Source organism: Botrytis byssoidea, assembly GCF_014898295.1.
Source record: "Botrytis byssoidea strain MUCL 94 chromosome Unknown BBYS_027, whole genome shotgun sequence".
Lineage (NCBI taxonomy): Eukaryota > Fungi > Ascomycota > Leotiomycetes > Helotiales > Sclerotiniaceae > Botrytis > Botrytis byssoidea.
The window spans coordinates 481,360-499,469 of record NW_024065868.1 but is presented as its reverse complement, the minus strand read 5'-3'; the positions used below and the strand labels follow the sequence as shown (position 1 = coordinate 499,469).

The window sequence follows — 18,110 nt, the reverse complement described above, 5'->3', positions numbered from 1 at the left end:
TTGATAGTTTCTGAAAATCGAAAATTGAAATGGGTGGTGGATTGGGGGTTTGGATTGGAATTTGCAGGTTAGATTAAGTTGGTATGATATGATGCGATGTAATATGATATAAAATGATAGATGGAGATGGAGATGGAGATGGTGTTACCTGCCTACCTACTGGGTAGCTCGCTAAGAAAATATTGATAGGTGATGTGGATAGTATGTATGTATGGGATGAGTGAGAAGGTTTGCTTGTTCGTTTGTTTGATTTACCTATCTAATCTCATTAATTATTACTATCTCTAAAATATTAATATCAGATTACCTTTAATAAGAAAGAGTTGAAATATCTATTTTGTATTGCATTTAATTCAACAGTACCCCCTAGGTATCGAAGAATAATAATAGAGTAGCCACTCCCGCATCAAATCTCAAATCAACCGAAATTCGCTTGAAAATGGATAAGATAGAATGAGATGGAAATACTCTCCTAGGTTAGATTCTCAATTAACCTTAAAATCACATGTTACGTTATTGATGTGAGGGAGAGGCACAATATTTGCAGATTTGAGATTGATGGATAGATAGAGCATGAGCTTTTGAGTCTTGGAGCATAAGATTATCTACCTATTTGATTCTTGATCATATAAAATCTGAAGTTCTTTTTCAATAGATTTCTGGGTATTTGACATGATGAGATATGTAAGTGCAACTGCGCATATCTACCTATTCGATCATCCTGCTTTTTATCTAGCTAGCTACACGAACTGATGCAACAACATCATATGCAGGAAATATCCCCGCTCCATTAAAGTCATTGATCATCCTGGAACTGGAGTCGCTACGGCGATAGTTTGCTTGTTGTTTCAAGTTTGTGATGGGGGTTTTATTGTTTATTTGAGCTAGTTTAATTTGGGTTGGTTCGATAAGTATTATGTCGATAGACTATCCTATCACGCTGATTAGGATTCATGGAACTATTCTACCGAGAGAAAATCACACGCTATGGGGAAATTCTTTATTAAATTTGTGTCTCTGGGGATATCACCGAGTTTTGATATTCCGGGGTATCGTGTTGAGATTCTTGGTATGTATGGGTTTGTTTATTAACTGTTGGGGGTTATCTCGATAGAACAGAATATCTATACAAGAAAGGTGGTGTGAATGATTGTTAACGGAAATTAGATCCGAGTAGTGAGGAGAAAGCAGATTGTAAGTCTTACTATTCTTGTTGCATCACCTGATGCATCTTGGAAGAATGATATGGTGTTTAGAATGGCTATTCGAGAGATTGATAGGATGATTGTGTTAATGAATAAAACATTAGTATCGATACATAAATCCATCTTTTGTACTGCTGCTTGTTCGTGGATACAGTCTGGTTCACGGATTAGGGATATGGTTGAATCTGGAGAGGTATTTCAGAAGATTGAGAGGGTGATTTTCGATTGTCTTATTTCTTTGGGAAAAGATATTCCTCGGTATGGCCTTCATGATTTTTTTCGAATGGACAGGTTCTTACATACTTGTATTAGGGTTTGCGTTGTCCCTGTTTCTTCTGCCAGTGGGGAAAACTATGTTGAGAAGCCGTTAAGGAGTTCTTAGTATGATGATAATTTTGAGGGGAGTGCTACGGTTTTGAGTGCTCTAACTTCTGTTCTGGAGTGAGAGTGCGTTCAGACTGTTTGACTTATGACTTGGCTTCGTGGGCTCTAATTTCTGTGTAAATTCAAGCCATGAACGTATTAGCCGTAGGGGTGTCCTTCTCCCAAAGTGACGTAAATGATAGGACACTCCTATAATTAGAACTCAATCGCGGTTGTGAGATTCTCGAAACAAATAAGTATTTCCATGCCTCAATCGAAGGGATATCATTACTCTAGCAACAATATTGGCTACAAAATCTTACCTCAAATCCATGGAGACGTATGTCACCATTCGTTCTTGATAAAATGTTCCTAAAATTTCATCTTTGAGAATATTTTCGAATCGTAAGATATCTATCTATAGTAGCTAAACAATAGTAACTCGAGAAAAATCAATGGTTTTGAGCAATTTTCTAAGAAATTTAGGTCTCATCCAATCGTGAAGGGAGTATCACCCCTTTAACCAACAGTCAAATAGACCAACTCGCTGATAGTATCCGTTGCTCAATCTTTTTAAAATCAAAAAAGACAAACTACATCCTTGATCTTTCTCATCCCCAATCTCATATTCTCCCAGTAGCATGAGTGCACATGCTTTGGCCTCGAGATCCTCAGCAACATCATAATATTTTTGGAGGAGTTTCTCTTGTCCGGTGTTCATCTGAGCTTCTAAAGAGAGAACTCTGGCATGGAGAATAATTTTTCCGCAGGCTGGTGTGTTGTCAATCTCAAGACATTTGGTCCCCACATGGAAATTCGAAGCAAGCATTGTAATTTTAACCTGACAATCAATCGAGACCCAAGACCAGGAAGGAGCACGATCATTTCTCGCAATGTCATGCTTTGTATCAAGTCCGTACGGATGAACCACCGCCCAAGATAAATGTCGTTCGACTGTGCTCCTCATTCCACCAAACATGCTCGTCATTCCAAACAAAGGCGAGTTCTTTTGCAATAGCAGATATGGCAGGCAAGCGATCTTCGGAATTCGTAAGACTGCGTTCCGTGAAGGTTTCAACGATTGAGTTCCAAGCTCGAGCGCAGTGAAGCACTCCTGGTATTTGTATCTCTATGTTCCGCCCGAAGATATTTGCAGGTACTAGAGCCTTTGACTTGATGTATCTATGATTGCTTTTTGCGACAGGTTCGTATGCCAAAGACTGGCAATGCCAGAGAAGTTCCGTAGATCGAAATGAAAGCAATCTGGGCGATAGCATTGATTCCTGGAAACACCAGGCTCTGTGATTCACAGGTTCGTTAAGGTCAGCACATAATCTCGCCTCAGAAATATACACCTTCGAGAGAGATTTGTCGGGCAAGCAAAATGGGACCTCTAACAAATTTGGGGTGGGTCCATGGTCGAATAATCCCCCATCTACTGAAGATGCACTTGCCGCAGATATTGTCACCGTTGCATTCTTGTAAATGTCTCCCATTGCCTCGATCTCTTTGTCTTTGTCAACATCACTATCTTGGATAATGCACAATGCATCAATCCAAATGTATCGTATTCCAAGTTTCCTGGCGATGAAAATTGTGTTTTTGAAGGTCAAAGGTAGATTATCAGTGTCAAAGCCACGCATGTTGTATTCCAGAGTAGAATTAGTGGTTGTGAAGCTCTGAGGCCCTCCCCAACAGTAGCTCAAAGCAATATAGTCGTCCTTTTGATCAGGTCTACTTACATGTAGGCGGACTAGACTTGTGTTTTTAGATCCTATTTGAAGCACTCTCGTGGGTAGTTTCGGAATAGAGTATTGACAAAGTCTTGTGTGACGGCAACAGCAGTCATCTAACCTAACCATTTTTTTATTTGGGGAATGGTCCTTTCAAAATTATCCTTGGCTACAGGAGGTTGCCGCTCAATATACACACCCGCCCGACTCCCTAGAAGACACGAATTAATAAAAAACGGTTACGCGAAGAACAAGCTCACCTTCATCAGACAGAAGAAAAAGGTGATTGACTGGATATCCGGAAAAGCCGATAGTAAGTTCATCAAGTTTGCATCCATCGAGCGGATATTTAGTTGACATGGTAGATTCCCTAAGTCTCGGAAGTAAGTGTTCTTTAATAAATATCGATTTCCCCTTGGAGATAGGCAGTCTGTCTTTGATTTTATTTTCAAAGAGACAAGCGTACACCCTCATGTGCGAATATTCAGTTTTGGATCCAAGATAGCATGTTTGTATGAATTTGCATGAGCCGCATCCACGATCCGCTGCCTCTCTGACTCCTGTTATAGTGTTATGCTTATAGCCTTTTTTGGAGGTGAGACTTTTCAGATTCTCAATTGTAGAAAACATTGGCTTGCAATAATGGCATAGGTTCTGAGTCTTAACCTTCTCAGGCAATGGAGTAGAGAGTTCCAGCGAACCGGGTTCCGTCAAATCGACAGCCCCCGCATGTTCCAAAGCATCCAGATGATGTTGATCTTCTTCCGGCAGTGCAAAATAATCATCAACCGAATATCTCGCCTGGAGTAGCGATGTACTCATTCTGGTCTTGCTTGATTTTGCAGCTGAAAGCTGCTAAGTCGTGATGAGAGAAGACAAGAACACTTGACACGATGTCGATATCGTTGATGAATTCCCAAAGTCTAAAAAAAAACATCAGAAGTGCCGATTTCAAATATTGAAAAGGATATAAAGGCTCCAGAATCTGCACCGAGGAATCACAATTTGAGAGAAAGAGTAGTTTGCAAAGTAATAGATGAGCTGAGGATGCGGGGCTTGATTGCTGGCCGGCTATCGCACAATCGCCCCCAATGAAACCTCGTCAGCCTCATTACGTAGAATATCTACTCGGAGTGTGGCAATATACTCGGTGATTCGTTGAGGTTGAATGTGTAAGCATCAATGCCTGCCAAAATGGTGGAAAAACACATCAGAACAATAACATGATGTTCGTGGTGATGATGATTAAAACACGTGCTAGTGTTAGCACTATGTTAGACGCGGGTAAATTTAATTTCTCAGGGCATAGTTCTTTCCACTTATGCCTGAAACTACTTTCTACCTCAGTACATATTTTCCTATCATAGTCCACTTGCAAATACTAAACATCATATAAAATAAAACGCGTCGCTCTTTTATAAATCATGTCTTGCAGGCATGCATCTCGTCGGCCGGGCTGGTTCAGCTGATTAACACATGATCTGTATCACATGATAGTCAGTCACACTTGGTGCGAAGCTTTCATTGGTTTTGCTTTTTGTGCGAGGGTCATAATTTCATCTATCATTCTCTCCGTCTCTCCATTTCTTTTTAGAGTTCATAGCCTAGATCTCGCTATTTGTACTGCTCCTTCGAGACATTCTACCTGATCATCATCCCCTTCACCCCGACTTCTTTTCTCACTCATTCAACTCTTTCCCCTCCCTAGTCTCGTCAGATCCATTCTCGCCCACCATTTGTCCATCTTTTTCCACGATAGCGTCGTCCATTTCACCAGTTCTAGAACCATTCCCGGAACCATCTCTATGAATCATGTGCTCCACATTGATGTTTGGCCCCTTGAACCATTTCCGGGCACTAATCGCATACCAACACATAGCCAAAGTCATCGTACCTCCGTATATTAAACATGTGTAGTTCATATTAAAATCATTTAGATCTGCCCCTGTGACTGAAGGGAAACAGAGAATCGGAATTATAAGAGATACCCATCCGACAGCCACAACACCTATCGCTGTTGAGAAACGACCTAGATTCCAAGGACCTATTTCTAATCAGTCAAAAGCTCCAATTTGATGAACAGGAGAACAACGAAGGAGATATAAAAAATAGGTAGAACAATACCAGGACGAAACTTCCCCTTCGCGCTAAAAACTTTCAACGCAATAGGGAATACGAAAGCGATGTATTGCGCAATAGCGCCCATACTAAACACAGCCCCAATAGCCACTGGGCTAGCAAATATCAGAAGACCAAGAAGTGCACCTAGAGTGAGGACAAACCAAACGGCGTAGACGGGTGTTTTGGTGTGAGGGCTTACTTGCTTGAGCCAATGGGAACCAGGGAGAGCACCATCGCGGGAATAGGCATAAACGACGCGGGATGATACGACTGTGACACTGAAGATGGGAGTTAGCGAAGGTTCTTTGACAGAATGAGTTAGAGGACGTGGGAAAGTTGGTGATTTACCCTTGCCCAACAAAAAACTGAGCGACCATGTTGAGTGAAAACATCGCAAGTCCAGCTTTTGGGCCAAGTACTTGGAGACACAAGCTTCCCTATTGCAGAATCAGTCAAGAATTCCAAGTCTCCTGATAGTTGATGCTTACCATAGGTTGGCCATACTGTCCAGAAACCACATCTTGGATATCCTTCACAGTATACGCAATGACCAAAATGATTGCCCAACCAAGCCACAGTCCTAACTGAGCTATCATAACAATAGCCCTCGGTCCAGCAATATTCGCATTTGATTACTCCTCGCTCAAATGAAATGGTGCATCATATCCAGACAATGTCCACTATTCCATGTTAGTTTAACCTGAACCAAAGATTTGACTGACTTACAATAACAGACATAAATCCCATCAAGAAAGAAAATCCAGTAGGCCACTCCGTCCCGTTAACAATACCCTCAGAAGTCCACACCCTACTACCTGGATTTATCTTCGGTTCCTTGATAGAACCAGCGGGGATCCAAGTGACGAAAATCAAGAGTACAATCACATTGGTGATAGTCCCAACTGTATTCAATGCTCCAATAAATTTAGTAGAATTCATAGCCAGAAGACCTTGTAAGACTAGCAAAGCCAAAAGCAAAAGATACACATGCCATGTTTGAACAACATAATCCGGGTGAACAATTTGAGCCGCTGTCAAAATCATAGCCGCAAGTGCATAGTTAACCGCACACGGTGCCGTTACTTCACCAGCAAAATTTGACCACCCGGTTATCTCTCAAAACGTTAATCCAGATCCACATTTCGGGAAATGAGAAACATACCCAAGAACAAAAAGGTCCATAACCCTCCGGTGCCAAAACAGCCGAAGCATAATAAAGACCCCCCGCTGTCGGCATACTCGAACACAATTCCGCCATCGCAAATGCTACGAATTGTATCAAGATCCCCGCAACGAGCCATCCCCATACCGAACCTACCGGTCCACTATACCCAAGATTATAGCCTAGAGTTGATGTGATCGATGGCAAAAGGCCTAGACAGGAAAATGAAACTCCAAAAGATGACCATATTGATAATTCCCTTTTGAATTCTTGTTTGTAGCCTAAGGAGACTAGAATCTCTTCATCGGTGTCGACTTGACGATCGATAACTGCGTGATCTCCGGTGTTCTTGAAGATAGATGTGACATGAAGGGTATTCTCATCTACTGTGTTCCTACTTTTTAACACCATATTGGAAGTCGATGGAAATTGGGGATTTTCCGACGACGATTGAGGACCTTACTTAAGGCTGACAGGAATAGAACAAACAGCCCCAACTCTGTAGAATGTAGCACATCGTAAACTCGACGTGTACAAACATCGTTGATCTTCAGCAGTTTATCTAATTATGGCACTAAACCATGATAAGCAAATGCGTGAAACATGGTATGTTGTGTGAATATATATTTAGGAAGGTAGTAGTGAGATATGCCGAGATCTTCCAGATTAACTAATTGGTTGAAACCCGATGAGACGGCGAGTAACGGCCGAGATGGCACAATCCTGATGTTTTCGTGGGGTGAAAATTACCTACAACTGGTCACCGTTCTCGGCATACATATTGATGACCGGATCAGCACCACCCCGGGAAAATAATAATTGATCCCTATGGATGATTCAAAGCTGCAAGAAAACACTCCTAATTAGTCCAAATTACGAGTATTCTCAATATGTGAAAGCTTGACGATGAATTGGAGAGAGACTGAGGGTTGCAATGATACAAGATCACGAACGATAGACATGTGAACTTTGCTACATCTTTTTATGTATTGATATCTATTCTCGGACGCTGAGAAGCTCAAAGGTACAATTTTTTCTAATCTCTTCACTAGTTACTATACATTATTAGTCGTACACATTTCGTCCTTGTGAATTGGTAAGTCCTTGCGAGCTGCTCATTCATCCCGCCTACTTTGCAGCCATTATCATTCCAAATCAAACCTAAGAGCCACCATCCTTTCGTCGTAAAAGCACCTCAGCTTTAACGGATGGTGTCAGACCAATTCCACTTCGTACAGTCTTGCGCACAAAGCTTTGGGAGCTAATGAAATCATCTGGTCTCTCCTTTTCGTGTACATAAATTGCCGGCTGAACGCAAAATTCGACAACCCAATCGTTGTTATTTCCACCAGCTTTTCTATAATGAGCGAGTTCGTTGGTCATAGATTTAGGGTCGTATGGAGTACCTGGTGCAAATGCAACCAACTCATAATCCCTAAAATTCAATGCGGATTCTGCTTTGCTCTTCAAGGCCAGCCGAAACATTCCAATGAGTCGAGATTGGCGATCTTGCCATGTCTCCTTATCGTCATTCCAAGTTGAGAATCCATTCCAATTCTTGAAAACCTCGCTACCAGGATTCTTGGCGAATAGTGGTTCCATAATTTCGGAGTATTTCTTAGTTAGACGCTCTGCTTCGGGGTAGATGTATTGGTGTTTGAACTTTACACTCGAGATTACATCATGACGAGCAGCTAAATCAATATTTCTCATTGCGTTCGGTCCGTCTGGCAGTCAGTTAGCAATATATTTTGTATTCAACGTGGAGATGTTGAACTCACCTGAATCGATCACTTTTTTTCGGATGCTTTTTACATACTCTGAGGATGAGCCCTCAACTTGCGGGAAATCGGACTCGAATACCCAGAGTTTCAGGAAGCTTGCTGTCAAAGCTCTGTGGACTGCGAGTGTGTCCATGGATGAAAGGCTGGCTCCAAGTTCTTCAGCTGTCTGTCGGAGCGTTTCGTCTTGGCCGAAAATATCAAGAATGATCTTTTCGAGCTCCTGGTGCTGATCCAGCCCGGAAGGGACAATTACTGGAACATAATCGAATGGGAGTTGATCAATTATACCAAAGGCATCAATCATATTTTGAACACTCTCATATCCGAAGGTCTCGTCGGATGTGGCACCGAGCTGTGTAAACCTTGATAAGAATCGACGTGTCTGCTGTTCCTTCCTCAAGACTTTAATCTCTTGATCTTTTTTATCTAGAGCAACCTCTGGAGAATCTCTTGCCAATATCCACAGGTTCGACCTTAGTCGACTTGCATCCCTTGATTCGATTTTTAGTCTCTCTTCTGTATCAATAATTTCTAAATCTTTTTCTTCGACAATCTCTCGCAGACGTGTGATTTCCTCGTTCGCCAAACCAAGCAATACACTGTCAGTTTGCAATTCATTGCTTGAATTATCGCACATCTCGCTGCTTTTCAACAATGGCTCCTTCTCTATGTGCTTCTCAGAAGGGTCTTCGGTGCTGCATTCTTCGCACAGAAATTCTATGTTCTTTGCTTCTGTGATTTCAACTCCGACGCAAACACAATGCTGCCATATGCTACAGTTTTTGCACTGAACCCAGTCGTTATAGGTCTGTATATTCATGCAGATGCATCGTGTTTCTTCGTCAGTCACGTCATCTTCAACATGGTGAGCCGGTTCACTGAAGCTCAGACGTTTTTCACGAGGTTCGGATACTGCTGGTGCATTTTTGTATGAACAACTGCCTGGCAAGCCCTTCTTCGTACAATTGGAGCAAGCAGGACGAGCACCATCACATGCCACCTTCCTTTGTCGACAATGATCACATCTTTGTGATAGTCTCCCCTTGCGAACAGATGTTAACGACTGAACACGAGCTTTAGTTTGACCATTCTCGCTGGCCGTTTGCGTGTCTTCATCCTGGCTATCTTCGATGATGTGAGAAGATTGATAGTGAGTGCGCGAGAGGGGATCAGGTGAATAATTCGAAATAGGCTATTTTTTCCATACATCAGTATATATTCAAACAACTAGTGTGTATTATTAACATCGAGGATATACTTACATTAACCTTTCTTTTCTTTCTGGCAGATTGAGATACCTCTGTGTCAAGATTTGGGTCTCTGATCTTACGCTTGTTGTTTGCTTTAGGAAGAATTGAATTGTGAGTTTCCTTGCCCTGTGATTCTGGTGAAAAGGTCGAATCGGGCTATTTTGTTCAACGGTCAGTTTTGGTTCGAGTAAAAAGCAGAGATCATAGAATGGGATTTAAACGAACAGTGAGCTTTCTCTTTTTTGTGGCGTATTGAGATTCCTCTGGAACCGAACTAGCAACTCTTTTCCTAAGCTTCATAGGAGTTCTGGGAAGAGTTGAACAGAAAGTCTTTTCGCCTGGCACTTCCGGTGCTGGCTTTTGAGTATTAGCCTGAGCATTATTACGCTCATGTTTTTTCGACTTCGAGCCACTATCGGTAGATCTTGACGGTTGCTTGCTGGCGCGGAGCTCAACTTCAAAGTCTTCACAAGCAAGCTCGATTTGTGTTCTCAAAGCATCTGGGAGATTGACCAGACAGATGCAACCTTTGTTTATGATAGTTCTGCTTCGAGTGCTATCTTTGTCACGAGTGCCCCATTTATCCAGTAAACCTTGCAGCTTTTGAGAGACTTGTTTCCTAGTATAGTCCACCCCGCACTTTTGCTTGAGGTGAGACACTACAGTCTTGTCAAAATCAATCTTTTCATGCTTGATTGCAATATCAGCCCAGGAGAGCAATTGAACAACATGACTCTCCAGCCATTTTGCGATGATGGGTTTTTGGGCCATTTTTTATTCAAAATGTTGAGAGATATTGATTGAGGTTGAAGTTAATGGAGGTTGGAGTTGATGGAGGTTGAGATTGATTGGGGTTGAGATTGATTGGGGTTGAGATTGATTGGGGTTGAGGTTGAAGTTGATTGAGGTTGAAATTGATTAAGATTGAGGTTGATTAAAGGTTGAAGTTAATGGTGGTTAGAATTGATTGATCGAGAATTCTTAGGGTTTGTAAAATCTTTGTGGGATTCGAGTATCGGATACCTACATGATATGAAGCGGCAGGACTATATTAAATCTCCCAATCAAAAAGATATTGTCGCGAAATGAGTGAATACGGACACGTGATAACGCGCTAGCGGATCGTGTAGGGATTACATACACTTCTCTGCGTACCTAGAACACTTTTAATCCATTCCTGATTGATAATTTTAAATGTTAAATGAAAAGGTCGACATCGCGATCGAGGCTATACTGAAATAAGAACATACGAAGAATTCATCTCCAATAGCTTGTCAGGTTTGATTGTCCTTCACTAAAGTGTTAGAAGTTGGCTGGCACTCATAAAATCATTCAACCTCGTACAGAAACCCATCTTCCAGGTTAGTTATATAATCATAAACTCCTATCCTGAATCCCTCTCAATGTCTCATACGTTGATAAACAATCGAACATGCAAAAATATTTTAGCTAATTCAAAAGTCAACTCACCAGTCAGAAATGTTCTCATCACGTGCGTCGAAGGCTCCCAGTCGCCCAAAACAAGAGCCTCGTGAATCAAACTTCTTTGCAACAGAAGACAACATGGCTGCCATCAACGGCGGCTCGCCAATGGAGATCGACAGTCGCAACGAGAATGAAGTTGACCGTCTGATCATTTCAACTGATTTCGGAACGACATTTAGTTGTGTGGCTTTTGCCAGCAGTAAAGATGACATCGGAATCGTGAGGGGATATGCAACTGATCCAATGTCAATTCAAAAGAAGCCTCGATTTGACGTGCCGACTGAGAGTTGGTATCCGACCAAAGCCAAGCTGGAAGAGCTGACGATAGAGAGAAATTCAGACATGGATGAGCCGATGCTGAGATTTGACGACGAAGATGATTCAGATGATGATGATTTCAATGATGGTCAAGGCCAATCTGATTTAAAGCCGAATTTCATGTATTCGGGTTACGAGGTGCAAGACAAACTGAGCGAGCCTGATTTGGATAAGAAACAATACAACTGTATCACGCGGTCGAAACTGTTGTTGGACACCAGTTACGAAACTAAGAAGATCCGCGAGGAATTGAAACCAGTCTTGAAGACACTCAAAGCTAGAAAGTACATCAAAGTTAACGAGGATGTTATTGCCCAATACCTCGAACAGCTCTTTTTGCACGCGAAGAGATACCTAAAAGACATCCGGAGACTCAAAGATACAACAATCGTGGAACATGTTTTATGCGTACCTGTAATCTGGTCGCCCAGTGCATGCAGAAAAATGCAAAGCGCCGTGGAAATTGCTATCGAGAAATCAGAGCTTGGAAGCATTAAAAACATGTTTCTTGTATCGGAACCTGAAGCAGCGGCGGCTTACGTGCTTGAATACAGCGAAAGCATTTCTGTGAGTAAAAATGCTCCATTAAAGGTTCTTCGACTGACTGTGTGAAGAAAGGAGAAAGTTTCATACTTTTAGACGCCGGTGGAGGAACAGTTGATGTTACCACATACACTGTTGGTGATGAGGAGCCTCTTAAACTAAAAAGAGAAGAGGTAGCTGCAAAAGGTAGGATCATACATCTTATCATATAGTTCATCTACTGATCGTGCAAAGGCGGACTTTACGGCTCCAGCTACCTGAACGAAGCATTCAAAGAATATCTGTTTGGTCGACTGGAGAGTGAAAAGTCTGACTTGGAGACCGATGGGAGAACTATTGAAGGAATTGTTGACCAGCAAACGATTAAATTCGAAAACTCATTGAAGAGAATAATGGATGTGACAGATAGGAATATGGCAACGATTTCTCTCCACATACAAGGTCTTCGCGAAAATCCAGAAAAGGGCTTTGCAGACAATCGCATTAAAATTAAGAGGTAGATAAATCTCCGCCCTTTTGCTGGTCGTGCAACTAACACTATTTAGAAACGATTTCTGGAGAATGTTTGAGAGATGCCTCCGAGGCAATATGGAGTTAATGCTCGATCAGATCAAGCTTTCGAGAGAGGCTGGACTCACTATAAAGGTATTGATGAAGGAAACTCCTAGCGGTTTGAAAAGAGCTAATCGTGCTGGTACAATCTAGAAAGTTGTATTAATCGGAGGATTTTCCAACAATCCATCTCTCAGAAAGACATTGGAAAGACGACTAAGAAAACTCGAAAGGGACGAGGGTGTTGTCATCGGACTGGAAACCGTAAATGATCCGGAATACCTGTAAGATTCCACCCTGAGTCAAATGTTTGACTGAGCTGACGAACTCGTGACAGAGAAACTGCGATGGCCAGCGGCGGAATCTTGCGGGCACTTGATAAGGAAAACGATGGGCTAGAGAGAATCAGCTTATGCAGCTACGGATTCTTCTTGCAGGAAGAACACGATCCGATAGGTATCCCGGCACATAAAAAGGTTAAACCAATGACCGATTCAAGTGACGGTGTACCATATTTGGAGGTGATGGATTGGGTAGTCAAGAAGGTAATTTGAATTTTTTCCCCACACTCGCCTGTTATAATACTGACCATCACCCAGGGAGAAGTCATCCCGGCCGCCAAAGAATATCGCACGGACGTACATTTCATCTTTCCCGCAACACGAAAGACCTTTATCTACGAACAACAATTATATGTCTCGGACACTAGCACTGAGCAACATTACAAATTCACACACCCTAAGAACAGAGGTATGTAGTTTCAGGGTTCAAAACGTTTAGCTTGTCTAACAGTGTAAAGGAGCTCAAATAGTCGGAACCGCTCATTTGGACTTCGGCGAATTGATCAGATCTGGAGCTATCCAGGAGACAATAGAGCAGGACGGTCTCAAACTATTGAGGTATTATAGAGTCGATTTTGAGCTTGTGATGAAAGTAAAGGGCCGAAATTTGGAGATAAAGGGTTGCATTGGGGGAGAATCATTCGGTGGTCAGGAAGTCAGCATTGCAGCAGCCTTCGTCCCTGGTACAAAGTAACCTCGGGTAAATTTTGTAAGTATAATCAATGGCAAGTTCATGAGTTCTCATTTCCTTACTGAGCTCACTGGCGACTTTGGTGTTTGGTGGGGCTATCTTATGGTGCGATCAGAAGTACTCGTTTCAAAGGGACAAGTTCTAGGCGGCACAAGTCTATCCCCTTATTCCGGAACCGTCTTCGTGGCAATTTGAGTTAATGGTTTTTTACTTCCCAAGCTAGGTATCGCGTTAGTTAAGTGAATGAACATCAATGAACATAATTCTCTCTTTCATAAAAGCCCTCTTCGATGAACTTTGATTTGCATGTTTTTCAATCCTGCCCAGTCCAATCCATAGCACTCTCAGCCGCGTGGGCATACACAATGAGAGTCGCAAAGAAGAGAAACCAGCCACAAAAGAAAAAGTGGGAAGAGTGCCCTCGAACGGACTTGGAAGGCATGGTGTTGATACATACGTAGTACGTTGGAAAGAAGTGAGAACAAACGACCCAGCAAAATTATCTTATCCTGACTAAGCAAAAATACTTGGCAAGACCCAGTCAAGCTCAATCCCTACCCATGAATTAACCACATCCTCTCCGTCGATGTCTCCTTCCCCTCTTGGATTTTATTTTGCTCTCCGCTCTTCTGATGAATTGTTAAGTTTTAGGCGATGAGCACGCGTTGTTGTTCCGGAACACGTGAATCAGCGTCTCCTTGTTCATCCAACTTTTAATGTCATCTTTTATCTTTACCACCATTTCTTATTTCATCAAGTACCCCCATGCTATCAATTGGAGCTCCCAGCAGCTTCTCTTGATTATTTCTTCTCCGCACCTACTAATTTCTTATAAAAGAAAACCTCCGTCTTTAACTCTCCCGTTTGAGACCACACATCATACTCCGGTATTCTTCCACACTAGTTCCCCGATTAGTCCGCGTCCAGCAACTTCTTCAACCCACCATGGAAATAAAGTCAACTAACCTCTATGTACCCCATTCTTCTATAAATGCCCTCCGCTGAACTTCCTACATCTGTATCCAGCATCTATGAACATGTCAACAAACCGAACCAGATGGAATGAAGTAAATCTATAACAGAGACAACATACCAATAACCAAGCACCTATGTCCTCCGCAATCTTCTCCGTTGCTTTCATAATCCCTGTCCCCACCCCTCTTCCCCTAAACTCCGGATCTACCATAAATTTCTCCACAAACCCTCTATGAGGTCCAGTTTCACATGTTGGTGTGGAGAGCATGCAGACACCTGCTACTTGTACTTTCTCTCCTTCTTTAGGTTGAAGCATCACGAAAACAATCTGCCGCGTTCCAGCGTTTACTTCGGAGAAGCGATCTTGCCACCATGATTCTACTTTGGAGATTTTCTCCGGCGGAAAAGGGGGGAGGAAAGTGAGAATTGGATGGGGCGGAGATTCGACGCAGGTTTTGTGGAGATGGACGAACGCGGGGAGGAGTGGGAGATGCTTCGCTGGATCGAAGACGATGGGTTGGGAAAGTTCTGGCGAGGAAGACATGATGGTTATGGAGAGTAGGGAATCTACAGGACCTGAACATTCACGATTCACTCCATTTATATCATGAGTTGTATATGAGGTTTTCAACACACGGCATAAGACTCACTCGGCGAACAATTGAATACCTAGTAGTTGGAGTCCGGAGTTCGGAATCGGATATCGCAACGCCGTTTGCCATACATGTCTTGATGATTGGTTGATGCCTTGTTTTGCGGGGTAAACGAGCACAATCCATCTGGAAGATGGGTCTTGATAAGGGATCCTTCACTCGATTGATGTCAAAGATTGTGTCGTTCTAATAAGATACATAGAACTTCACATTATCCCCCTATAACAATTAAACGAGGAGGGGAGCAGAGAATGTCTCGATAGAAAGGTGGCGGGTCTCCCAACTCACTCAGCGAGGAACCGGGTTAATACTGTTCGTGTTCAATACCAAGTCAAGCCGTGTAATCATAATCGGTCTGTCAAAACGCAGTGGCAAGCTCGGCAAGCTTTTCGTTTGGGTGTAATTCTGTCCTACTCTAGGTTCGGGTCATACAATTACTCGCATGAAAATTTGTCAGACAGAACAGTATTCGGTAACGCCGATGTCCGCAGACATCCGAATACGCAGACACCATATCCAAGTGCTGAGGAGATCTGACATATGAAAAGTTTTCAGACTTTCCATACGGCGTGTAATACGATTTACAACTGTTCGAAAGGTCTGGTATTGAGGTAATCTGAAGTAAGACATGCTAACACGATATATATTTACAAGGCGTAGAATGTCTAAATAAATTTTCATATTCGCGGCTCTCGCGATACTCCAACCATTCTTTGCGCATTTTGTATGCCGGTAACAGCGATGCATGTAAACCAAGCCATACACGTGCCGCACTGGAACATTAGCTTCCACGATTGAAGCTATGTACGTGAAAATCTTGTTAGCATCGGTGGTATCTATGGCCTTATCAAGCTCTTTTGATAGCTCGTGCTATAGTGTGATAGTGTGATTCCTGGCGCTATACTGTAGAATTTTCACATTGAGTTATGTGAAAGATTCCAGGCATGCACTACACCCATACGAAAAGCATCGTCATCGCCGAAGAGGATGGAAACGAAATGTTGGCTCTCTGACATGGATTAAATCCATCCGTATCTGCCGGCCATGATGTACAACATACGTCGGGATATTAACACTTACAATGTTCATCCAATCCTTTCCCCTCACTCAAATATAGAAAAGATCCGTATCCGTGCCCCTGGTGATGATCGCATCTAGGAACAGAGACATGAGAAAAATTCTTAATAGGCACAGTATCTGCGGTCGTGGCTGAAAATGGCTGAGGATTTTCCGATGAAGGGGTGCTATTGGATCAAAAAAGTCTAAGCGAGCTTGGCATAACATCATTCTCCCGATCTTCCAATTATTTTCCCTTTGCACTTTTTCCATCTTTTCCGAATTTGTGGAGTTGGGTTCACAGCCTTTTCAGGGTTCTCTTTCGTACCTGAAGACTAATGCATTCAATATATTTAAACTTACGCCTGTGATGATTCTGAGTGGATGACGAGGGTGATCGTCGAGAACTAGGAAAGAACACTGGGGCGATGACCAGCCACCAGCACGATTAATGGTAGTACCATTACTATTTACCCGCCATTTCCAAGATATTGACCGTATGATGTACAAGATCATTGTGGGGTGATTGGGAATGCGATATAATATAAAAGTATCTAAGAAGCTCTTCATTTGAGTTATCATACAAGCCACTTCAATTCATCATTCACCATCAAAGCAAAGCCATCGCAAAATAACTTATCCTTTATTATCAAGGCAGTGTTTACATCAAAGCCTCCTCGGAAGAAGTAACCAGAATCAGCTATACCATAAACTTTAGCTACATAAGGTTCACCCATATCCTTTCATATTTTACCAAACCACATACCACATACACACAACACAATCTCATCAAAATGTTATTCTCAACCACCAATATCTTGAGCACTCTTGCTCTCCTCACTTCCGTCACTTCCGCCGCTCCCACCAGACGACAAACCTACTCTACGCCACCCAAATCCACATCCACTCACTTCACACTGGTAGCAAACGTTACCTCCGGCGATCTCGCCATCAACCACTTCGTTCTCGAATCCTATCACACCGGCGCCGGAACCGCATATGCTGTACTTGCCGAAGACACCAGCGAAGCCAACCCCCGCATTTTCTACATCAACGGCACCGCCACCGATGTCCGCTTCGGCAATTCCTCCACCATTACCGATTCGGGCAGCGGATCCGACTCTTTCCCCGAATCCCTCACCATCACACCCTCCGACCCTGCATCTTCGTCTACCGGCAGTTCGACGGTCGAAATCAATGCCGGAGCTGGTCAACCTTACGTAGGACTTACTACCTCTCCGTTCCAAACTACTCAACTTCATGGATACCAGGGAGAAACTTTCTACGCGTGTAACACTACGCTTCTATATGGTCCTGCGATTCAACTCTTCTACAGAGGATATAGCCAAGAGACCCCAGCTGGATGCTCAGATGTTGCATTGTTGCCTCAATGTAGCGAGGGTAGTGGAGCGGAAGATGCTTCCGCCGCATCGGTTAGCTGTTACGATGATGTAGCTGCGATTGACTGGAGCGCCTACAGCGCATGAGAGTTGGGAACTAGTCTTTATGAACGAAGATGAGGCAAACATATGATTTATGAGCGGCATGCATGGTAATGAGCATTTACGGGGCGTTTTGGAAAAGGTTACAGGGCTCTATGATACCATACCACTATCGGGTACAATCGATGACTAGATTACTTAATGAGAAAAGAATTAATGACGAATGTTAAGAAATTTTACTGTTATATTTGACTATCTATGTCGTGCTTTGGTTGCAGTGACTATCAAATCGATTGTGGAAATAATATATTCATATATGCATATACGTCCATGTAAATCAATACGGTCTCTTGAATAGTGAAACTTTATAGCCTTATATAGAAGATCAGTGAGCTAGGGTGATGTACACCGACGAAAGAAAGCTCGAGATAAGTCG

The 18,110-nt window shown here is 42.7% G+C and overlaps 7 protein-coding genes across 7 annotated transcripts; 2 read left to right on the top strand and 5 right to left on the bottom strand.

Annotated features, from left to right (window-relative positions):
* Positions 1–2,079: 2,079 nt before the first annotated feature.
* On the bottom strand, positions 2,080–2,397 carry EAE97_010441 (uncharacterized protein; the record flags this gene model as incomplete). The annotated part of the gene is made up of 1 exon (XM_038880956.1): positions 2,080–2,397. One exon carries the CDS (start codon positions 2,395–2,397, stop codon positions 2,080–2,082), a length of 318 nt encoding a protein of 105 aa, XP_038728350.1.
* A 79-nt stretch (positions 2,398–2,476) lies between these two features.
* EAE97_010440 (uncharacterized protein) lies at positions 2,477–4,379 on the bottom strand (the record flags this gene model as incomplete). Its single annotated transcript, XM_038880955.1, has 3 exons — positions 3,562–4,379; positions 3,423–3,512; positions 2,477–3,321 (listed from the first exon to the last, which is right to left on the bottom strand). Exons 1-3 carry the CDS (start codon positions 4,121–4,123, stop codon positions 2,477–2,479), a joined length of 1,497 nt encoding a protein of 498 aa, XP_038728349.1. The 5' UTR covers positions 4,124–4,379.
* Positions 4,380–4,980: 601 nt separating this feature from the next.
* EAE97_010439 (uncharacterized protein) lies at positions 4,981–6,995 on the bottom strand (the record flags this gene model as incomplete). Its single annotated transcript, XM_038880954.1, has 6 exons — positions 4,981–5,345; positions 5,426–5,700; positions 5,771–5,859; positions 5,911–6,006; positions 6,149–6,535; positions 6,585–6,995. The coding sequence occupies 6 exons, from the start codon at positions 6,993–6,995 to the stop codon at positions 4,981–4,983; spliced, it is 1,623 nt and encodes a 540-aa protein (XP_038728348.1).
* Positions 6,996–7,745: 750 nt separating this feature from the next.
* EAE97_010438 (uncharacterized protein) lies at positions 7,746–10,389 on the bottom strand (the record flags this gene model as incomplete). Its single annotated transcript, XM_038880953.1, has 4 exons — positions 7,746–8,311; positions 8,366–9,560; positions 9,631–9,774; positions 9,844–10,389. The coding sequence occupies 4 exons, from the start codon at positions 10,387–10,389 to the stop codon at positions 7,746–7,748; spliced, it is 2,451 nt and encodes an 816-aa protein (XP_038728347.1).
* Positions 10,390–11,097: 708 nt separating this feature from the next.
* Positions 11,098–13,551, top strand: EAE97_010437 (uncharacterized protein; the record flags this gene model as incomplete). The annotated part of the gene is made up of 8 exons (XM_038880952.1): positions 11,098–11,988; positions 12,036–12,150; positions 12,199–12,460; positions 12,510–12,609; positions 12,670–12,800; positions 12,854–13,061; positions 13,116–13,266; positions 13,316–13,551. 8 exons carry the CDS (start codon positions 11,098–11,100, stop codon positions 13,549–13,551), a joined length of 2,094 nt encoding a protein of 697 aa, XP_038728346.1.
* Positions 13,552–14,349: 798 nt separating this feature from the next.
* On the bottom strand, positions 14,350–15,067 carry EAE97_010436 (uncharacterized protein; the record flags this gene model as incomplete). Its single annotated transcript, XM_038880951.1, has 3 exons — positions 14,350–14,448; positions 14,515–14,577; positions 14,642–15,067. 3 exons carry the CDS (start codon positions 15,065–15,067, stop codon positions 14,350–14,352), a joined length of 588 nt encoding a protein of 195 aa, XP_038728345.1.
* A 1,959-nt stretch (positions 15,068–17,026) lies between these two features.
* Positions 17,027–17,719, top strand: EAE97_010435 (uncharacterized protein; the record flags this gene model as incomplete). Its single annotated transcript, XM_038880950.1, has 1 exon — positions 17,027–17,719. One exon carries the CDS (start codon positions 17,027–17,029, stop codon positions 17,717–17,719), a length of 693 nt encoding a protein of 230 aa, XP_038728344.1.
* Between the last annotated feature and the right edge of the window lie 391 nt (positions 17,720–18,110).